This window comes from Budorcas taxicolor, chromosome 11, assembly GCF_023091745.1.
Source record: "Budorcas taxicolor isolate Tak-1 chromosome 11, Takin1.1, whole genome shotgun sequence".
Lineage (NCBI taxonomy): Eukaryota > Metazoa > Chordata > Mammalia > Artiodactyla > Bovidae > Budorcas > Budorcas taxicolor.
The window spans coordinates 15,853,661-15,863,373 of record NC_068920.1 but is presented as its reverse complement, the minus strand read 5'-3'; the positions used below and the strand labels follow the sequence as shown (position 1 = coordinate 15,863,373).

The window sequence follows — 9,713 nt, the reverse complement described above, 5'->3', positions numbered from 1 at the left end:
TCATTGTAGATGCTAGTAAATTTAAATAACAAAATAAAACAAGAGTTGAAAAACTGAAATGAATCACTTAAATATATGTTCAACACTATACTGATATGCTGAGAGTAACTGCCAAATTTTAAAATTATTTACTATATTCCCCAATTTTTACTTAGAGAAATTATGATGCTACCATACTCAAAATAAGATCATTTATTATTCTTCCTATATGACTTGTTTCTTAACTTGTTCCTTACAAGTGATGCTTCTTGTTTTCACAGCCTAATTTAGGCCACTCTTTATATATATTTGATACTCCAGGATGAAAGACTGCTTACGTTTTGTCAAAAATCAAGATATATGCAGTAAGTAATATAATCCCACTGAGATACTAGTTGTAAAGATGTTTTCTCCATGAGATACATGGCAGAAACTTTCTTCAGAAGGATCAAGAATAGGATGTGCATTTCAGAGTTTTCTTACAAAATTTATAAGAAAATTTTCAAATTAAATTTTCATGACACACAAACTACAATCAATATGTGTGACCAGAAAAGTTTTTAAATTCATAGCAACAGAATGTTTATGTATGAGGGAAACTATTAAAGAGTGTTATTTGAGTGAGTGAAAAGGATGCACCCTACAGATCTACTTTGAATCCTTGAAAGAGTCTAGCAGTTTTCCATTCAGTATTATTTTCCATGTAAAGTAAATAACAATAAATACCTAGTTTATATGAAAGCCCTAAATTCCAGAAACGTTCAACATTAAAAATCAGGTAATTTGTCTCATAAATGATTTGATATTCAGCACTCATACAGGATTTAGCATTACAAAACAAAATTTCTCACTACATCACCTGAATTCATGTCAAATATGTTCACAGCACTCATCTACAGCTACACTTGCAAATTTCACATGATCAATGTTAAAAAAAAAAAGTTTGGCACATGTATCAATTCTTCAAAACGTCCCTGTAACTTAACACAACACTGTTAAGAATGATGATTCAACACCAGTGTTAACCTGATTGGCAGCTAAACAAGGTGCTTTTTCTTGTAGCTTCACGCAGCGGTGCGCCTTGCCCGGGACGGAGGCACGTAAGGTGCGGTGCGGTAGTGCAATCATTGAACACCAGAGGGCGATCTTCCCACACGGCGCAAGGCCTTGGGTTTCGACCTGCTCCTTCCACGTCCTTGTACGATCTCACGCCCACTCGCTAACGACGCCGTTTTCAGAGAATCTGTATGTCTGTTTCCTTATGTGAAGTAAAGACATTCTCACAGAAACCTCAGAGTGTGGCGAGGATCCTTGAGAAGGAGATGATGAGCGTCAGTACTGTCTGTCCAGCGCCCCACACCAGGGCTTCCAAGGGGGCCATGTTCTTCCCGGCCACTCGGTAAATGCCGGCCACGGCTGCACCTGGCGAGAGAGGAGAGACAACACGTTCACTCCCGAGGCACGCTGCACGGCTGGGCTCGCTCTCCCCGTGAGCCAAACAGCAAGTCACCAGGCATTCTCATTTTACAGTTTTCTAGGAAAGAGTTCGGAGAAGGCAATGGCACCCCACTCCAGTACTCTTGCCTGGAAAATCCCATGGACAGAGGAGCCAGGTGGGCTGCAGTCCATGGGGTCGCTAAGAGTTGGGCACGACTGAGCAACTTCACTTTCACTTTTCACTTTCATGCATTGGAGAAGGAAATGGCAACCCACTCCAGTGTTCTTGCCTGGAGAGTCCCAGGGACGGGGCCGCCTGGTGGGCTGCCGTCTATGGGGTGGCAGAGTCTGACACGACTGAAGCGACTTAGCAGCAGCAGCAGGAAAGAGTTTCCACGTGACTGGTTACCAGTTACACCCTACCATACCACACTCACCCACAAAACCGAATAACAGGCTTTTCAATTCGACTGCAAAATACGTATTTATGGTATACACTGCTTAATTGACACAAGGTATGTTCATAAAAAATGAATCATTCATTACTGTAATCTCTCAGCTGGGTGTTGACTCGGCCAGATCCCAACAGTATTTTTAAAAACATATGACACAATATATTGATAATTATAAATAATAATATAGAAAAACCACACAATTTAATATAATTTCTAAATTATTCAAGAAAAAGTTAATATTAAAAAAACTTTTATTTCTTTCAGTAAAATGAATTCTTACATGTCATAAATAATATCAGAATTTTGAATAATGTACTTTACAATCTACCATATAAAATGGTTTAAGTATTTGAATAAAACTGTAAAGTTATCTGGAGACTAGTATTTTGACATCTAATAAAAGTGGAAGATGAACCTGACATCTGTTCCAGGAAAATTTTTTAGGTTATCAGGCACTTCTGAGAATGAGAGAGAGGCTCTGGTTCAACACTTTTATCTTATTGCTATATATATATAGTGGGATCTAAGAGTCTGACTTTAAAAGTACACTCAGAAATCATAAAAGGAGGAAACATTCAAACTATGGTTACGGCATTTAACAGGTTGAAAAGGCCTTAAAACTTTTGTCTAGAAAAAACTGTCTATATATTCCTAGAATGGTCAAACAAAAGCAAAGAAGAACAGAAATGTTATTTGAAGACACTTGAATTACAGTCATTTGAGATAGAAATCTACTCACAAAAATTAGCTAAGAATTAATTCCATAGTTCATCTAATTTTCCAAATAAAAATTATTATTCTCCTCTATAGAAGATACAAATAGGAAAAGCAAATTATTAATTTAAGCCAAGGGCTTTCATATACATATTTTAAAGAAAGAAATTAAAATGTATAGTATATTTATAGTACGTAACTTGTCAGAAAATTTACAAATATCATCTTAAATATCATACCACTCCTGAGTATTATTACTTAATTTAAAGATGAAAAAAAGAGAGGTTCAGAGATTTTCAGTTACTAGTCCAAGAAAATACAGTTAAGTACAGAGCTGGAATTTCAATCCAGATTAGTCTGGCTATAAATCTCCAAATCATTCTATCATTTTACATTTACACCAAGTGAAAAAATAGAATAAGAAATTCAGTAACTGATAATTACATCAATATTAAATAAAATTCCTAGGAGCACCAACATTTATTCAATCAAGTAGAAAACTTCACTAGTATAACTGGTCATATCCTTGAATTTTAATTTTTTTTTTTTTTTGACTACACAATGCAGCACACAGGAATTCAGTTCCCCAACCAGGGATCAAACTCAAACCGCCTGCAACGGAAGTGGGAGTCTTAACCACTGGACCACCAGGGAAGCCCTATCCTCAAATTTTAGAACTGGATAACAACCTGAAAAAAATGTAAATATCTTAGGCTTCTCTGTTATCAGAAAATATGCTAAAATAAACCTGAGAAATACTGGTTTTACTTTGGATTTTCCCTAGATTTCCATGACTATCTTCAATTTTAAAAACCACAATTTGGCCTCCATTTCTCCAGCACTAAATTCCCCTGGTGGCTGAGATGGTAAAGAATCCGCCTGCAATGCAAGAGACCTAGGTTCGATCCTTGTGTTGGGAAGATCCCCTGGAGGAGGGAATGGTAACCCATTCCAGTATTCTTGCCTGGAGAAGCCCCACAGACAGCGGAGCTTGGCAGGCTACAGTCCATGGGGTCACAAAGAGACTGAGCAACTAAAAAGAAAAAAAATTTCAAAAATGATCTAAGAGGTGAAAAACATAAGCTCAGGCTGCCTGGGAAGTACCGAATATGTTAATTCCAACAACTCATGCTTATATAAGGTTAGGAACATGGATTTTGGAGTTAGACTTGTGGGTTAAAATCCGAGCTCACTTATTAGTAGCTGTGTGACAATGAGCAAGCACCTAACCTCTCTGTGCCTTATTCCCTCAAATGTAAAATGTGTGGGTTTGAAGAGTAAGAGATATTTGGAAAGTATTTAGAATGGTGTCTGGTCCTACTATGTACTCCAACTTTTGATTAGTAGTTGTCTCAGTAGTACATGATAAATGAATTTCCAATCAGTGATTCATCATTCAATAAGTTCAGTTCAGTTCAGTCGCTCAGTCCTGTCCGAGACTCTTTGTGACCCCATGAATCGCAGCACGCCAGGCCTCCACGTCCATCATCAACTCCCGGAGCTTACCCAAACTCATGTCCATCAAATCAGTGATGCCATACAACCATCTCATCCTCTGTCGTCCCCTTCTCCTCCCACCTTCAATCCTTCCCAGCATCAGGGGCTTTTTCAATGAGTCAGTTCTTCACATCAGGTAGCCAAAGGATTGGAATTTCAGCTTCAGCATGAGTCCTTCCAATGAATATTCAGGACTGATTTCCTTTAGGATGGATTGCTTGGATCTCCTTGCAGTCCAAGGGACGCTCAAGAGTCTTCTCCAACGCCACAGTTCAAAAGCATCAATTCTTGAGCGCTCAGCTTTCTTCATAGTCCAACTCTCACATCCATACATGACCACTGGAAAAACCATAGCTTTGACTAGACAGACCTCTGTTGTTAAAGTAATATCTCTCCATTTTAATATGCTGTCTAGATTTGGTCATAGCTTTTCTTCCAAGGAGCAAGCATCGTTTAATTTCATGGCTGCAGTCACCATCTGCAGTGATTTTGGAGCCCCAAAATACAGTTTCTCACTGTTTCACTGTTTCCCCATCTATTTGCCATGAAGTGATGGGACCAGATGCCATGATCTTCATTTTCTGAATGTTGAGTTTTAAGCCAACATTTTCACCCTCCTCTTTCATTTTCATCAAGAGGCTCTTTAGTTCTTTTTTGCTTTCTGCCATAAGGGTGGTGTCATCTGCATATCTGAGGTGATTGATATTTCTTCCAGCAACCTTGATCCCAGCTTGTGCTTTATCCAGCTTGGCATTTCACATGATATATTCTGCATATCAGTTAAATAAGCAGGGTGACAATATACAGCCTTGATGTATTCCTTTCCCTATTTGGAACCAGTCTGTTATTCCACGTCCAGTTCTAACTATCGCTTCCTGACCTGCATACAGATTTCTCAAGAGGCAGGTCAGGTGGTCTGACATTCCCATCTCTTTAAGAATTTTCCACAGTTTGTTGTGATCCACAGTCAAAGGCTTTGGCATAGTCAATAAAGCAAAAGTAGATGTTTTTCTGGAACTCTCTTGCTTTTTTTGATGATCCAGCAGATGCTGGCAATTTGATCTCTGGTTCCTCTGCCATTTCTAAATCCAGCTTGAACATCTGGAAGTTCATGGTTCATGTACTATTGAAGTCTGGCTTGGAGAATTTTGAGCATATCTTTGCTAGCATGTAAGATGAATGTTGTATGGAACAATTGATAGCCATTTGGAAGAAATAAATTTAGGTCCCTATTTCATACCACTCCCCAAAGTAAACTTCAGATGGATTAAAAAACTAGATGCTAAAAACAAACAAATAAAATGAATTTTCCTTGGAAGGTTGTACTTACACAACCATAAATATTCCACTTTTCTTTATACTCTTTCAAGAAACAGAGGGTAAGATCTTCAAGCCCATGACATTAAGGGTAGAAAACCCAGTGTAAAACTCCAGTTTCCAAAATCAAGGGAGACACTGTAGTGTTATACAGAAAATGAAATGAACTGCCGTCTTCCTCCCTGTGGATAATCAGGAACCAATGTGTAAGTCATAGCTTCCCTCTGAAAGAAGCACTTCACAGTAGTTCCCACTGCATCACGTCACTGCACAACCCGGAGGCACTAGCTACAGAAGACTGTTCCGGTGGAACTCTTCAGCAAAAAGATCGGAAAGAAGACAGTTTTGTGTGCCTATTAAATGATTTTGGAAACACTGCTATTAAATACTGAACACACAGGAAGCAGTATTTACAAAATATATGTAGATTAGAAAATTAAAACCAACAGATGCCCAAGTACCATCATCCCAATGTTCACAGGAACATTACTGTTTTATGTGAAGTTCCCATGGACTCCCTGTCACACCCCATTTCCTCCCAAGTTTGGTTTTCATCATTCCTTTGCTTTTCTTCAGCATTACCACCCGCCTATATCCTCAGATATTAATTTTTTAAATAAGCAAATTTTATATAATTTGATACTGTAAGTATTTTGGAATTTTTGGCTGTTTGTGGCTCAGATGGTAATGAATCCACCTGCAATGTGGGAGACCTAGGTTCAGTCCCTGGGTTGGGAAGATCCCCTGGAGGAGGGCATGGCAACTCACGCCAGTATTCTTGCCTGGAGAATCCCATGGACAGAGCCTGTAGCCTGGTGGGCCACAGTCCATAGGGTCGCAAAGAGTTGGACACAACTGAATGACTAAGCACAGCACGTATGTCAGGAAATTATCCAGGCTGTTGTATAATATAGAGCTGTAATTCATACATTTCCACTGTTGTGCAGAATTCTTAGTATGGATATATCACAACCTATTTGTCCTTTCTAATGTGGATGACACTATTTCCAATTCTTAACAATGACAAACCCTGCTTCTGTGAACATCCTTGTAATATGACCCCCGGCACACATACTAAACCGAGTTTCCCTACAACATGTGGGTATGCCTGTTACGGCACTTTCAACTTTACTAGGTGATGCCAATTTGTTTCCAAAGTATTTGAACCAATTTATATTCCAGTTACTCCATATCCTCAGGAGCAGCTGATATCTTTAAAAACACTTTTTTTTTTTTTTTTTGTCAATCTGGGTAAGAGATGTGATCTCTGCAATCAATTTGTGTTCCCCTGATATTTAATATCACAGAGCTTTTCCTCACATATTAAAATCTGACCATTAGGGTTTCTACTTTTACGAAATGCTTGACAAATCTTTTGTGCATTTTTCTACTGGACTGTCACTTTCTTCTTTGATTCATAGGGTTTTAAAAAACATAGTTTGGATGTTAATCTATTGACATTTATATAAGCTAACAAATGTCTAACCCCAACTTGTGCTTTAGTTTTCACCCTTGCTAAGGTATATTTTGCCGAACAGTAGCCAGCTGAAAAAGTACAAATATTCTGATCCTTATTTTCTTGGTGAAATATATGCAAGAATGAAGAGGGTAGAAGTGTAATAGGCTGCATGAAATAAATGATACATGTTTGGAATGGCCACTGTGAACGATGGCAGAAGGTATCAGCTAGAAATAAGTAAAGATTCCCCAAAGCATTAGGGAGCTAGAGAAGACTGGCATAGCAAAGATGAAGTGGGGAAAACAATTCTGCTGAATTTTTTAAATGGTTTAAAAAAAATCAAAGGAAGAGTATTATTTCATGATACATGAAAATTATATGAAATTCAACTTTTAATGTCCATAAACAAAGTTGCAATGGCATATAGCCACAGTCATTTCTGATACTGAACTATCTTTGCATTTCCAGGATAACATTTTTTTTTTCAAACTTTAAACGTCTTGTTTTGTATTGGAGCGGAGGGGATTAGCAATGTTGTGGTTGTTCCAGGTGAACAGTGAACAATACATATGCGTGCATCCATTCTTCCCCAAACTCCCCTCCCATCCAGGCTGCCACATAACATTGAGTAGAGATCCGCATGCTGTACAGGAAGCCCTGGTTGGTAGGAGAATATTCCCGAAGCAAATGAACCTATACTTTTCCATTTTTCTGTAGTCTGCATCTTGTTTAGCAAGAAGATTATAATGATTCAGCAAACATGCTGTGCACAGCTTTTAACCTTTCCATTTTCTGCAATAATCTGGATAAATAGGAACTGTTCCCGGAAAATCTGGTAGAACTCATCTGTAAACCTCATTTGAGGTTGGACTTCTTTCAGGGAAGACGGATCTTCAATATTTCAACTGTTTAACAATATTTATTGTATTACTCATATTTTCTATTTCTTCTTATGCCAATTTTGACAATTTATACTTAGGAATATATAGCTGTGTATAAAACTGCTACTTTTATAAATTTTTATTCTACCTTTACTGTCAAGCCTGTAGTTATTTCTTCTATTTTATCCCACATTTTATTTCTCTGTCTTAACTATTTTAGAGCTAAGGCAGCAATATATTCACCTTATTATCTCTCTAGAAAATCAGTTTTTTGCTTTGTTATTAATCTTTCATAAACTTTACTTAAAAAAACAGCAATTCTTTATACTAATAAAACTAAACAACATACCATGTACAACAACCATAATGTAATAAGGGTTTAGGAATTAACTTAATCAAAATGTATAACTCTATTGGGAGAAAAAAAAACTTTTAAACTCCAATTAAAAACAAAAAACAAAAAATGACCTGAACAAATGGAGATACATTACATGTTCTTGCATGGAATAATTTAATATGTCAATTCTTCCCAAATTAACCTCTTACCTTGTGTTAAATCCCCACAAAAATCACAGCTATACTTTTTGAGGAATTCAGTAGACATATTCTAAAATTTATATGAAAGAATAAAGGTCCACGAATAGTTATGTGAACTTTGATAAAGAAGAAAATGAGGGACCAGCTCTACCAGATATTAAGAAAGAGTACAAAACAGGAGAGATAAAAAATGAGGCCTTGCTGAAACAACAGCTAAAAAGACTAAAAAAATCAGAACAGAGTTCAGAGACAGATCCATGTACCTTGAGAACACAGTATACAACCAAAGATGGATCAATGGATGGATTTTTTTTAGGATGTGGTAAAAACTGACTTACTCTGTGGAAGGACAAAAAAAACAACACCTGAAATCCTATCTAATTCCAAAAATGAAGACAGACTCTAGACCAGAAGGCAGATTATGACCTGAATGTTCAACATCTGCCTTTGCAAATAAAGTTTTATTGGAAGAAACCACACCCATTCATTTACCGGTATCTATGACAATTGCACTCATCTCACACGCTAGCAAAGTAATGCTCAAAATTTTCCAAGCCAGTCTTCAGCAATACGTGAACCGTGAACTTCCAGATGTTCAAGCTGGTTTTAGAACAGGCAGAGGAACCAGAGATCCAATTGCCAACATCCGCTGGATCATGGAAAAAGCAAGAGAGTTCCAGAAAAACATCTATTTCTGCTTTAATGACTATGCCAAAGCCTTTGACTGTGTGGATCACAATAAACTGTGGAAAATTCTGAAAGAGATGGGAATACCAGACCACCTGACCTGCCTCTTGAGAAACCTATATGCAGGTCAAGAAGCAACAGTTAGTACTGGACATGGAACAACAGACTGGTTCCAAATAGGAAAAGGAGTACGTCAAGGCTGTATATTGTCACCCTGCTTATTTAACTTATATGCAGAGTACATCATGAGAAACACTGGGCTGGAAGAAGCACAAGCTGGAATCAAGACTGCCGGGAGAAATATCAATCACCTCAGATATGCAGATGACACCACCCTTATGGCAGAAAGTGAAGAGGAACCAAAAAGCCTCTTGGTGAAAGTGTAAGTGGAGACTGAAAAAGTTGGCCTAAAGCTCAACATTCAGAAAATGAAGATCATGGCATCTGGTCCCATCACTTCATGGCAAATAGATGGGGAAACAGTGGAAACAGTGTCAGACTTTATCTTTTTGGGCTCCAAAATCACTGCAGATGGTGACTGTAGCCATGAAATTAAAAGACACTTACTCCTTGGAAGGCCAACCTAGATAGCATATTGAAAAGCAGAGGCATTGCCAACAAAAGTCCATCTAGTTAAGCCTATGGTTTTTCCTGTGGTCATGTATGGATGTGAGAGTTGGACTGTGAAGAAAGTTGAGCAGCGAAGAACTAATGCTTTTGAACTGTGGTGTTCGAGAAGACTCTTGAGAG

General features: G+C 37.8%; 1 protein-coding gene across 1 annotated transcript in view; it reads right to left on the bottom strand.

The window, feature by feature from the left end:
- Positions 1 to 228: 228 nt before the first annotated feature.
- Positions 229 to 9,713, bottom strand: part of TMEM170B (transmembrane protein 170B) — a 32,671-nt gene continuing 23,186 nt past the window's right edge. The window contains exon 3 of the mRNA XM_052649471.1: positions 229 to 1,401. Coding sequence (XP_052505431.1) covers positions 1,271 to 1,401 — 131 coding nt within the window. The 3' untranslated portion in view covers positions 229 to 1,270. The remainder of the gene's footprint in view (positions 1,402 to 9,713) is intronic.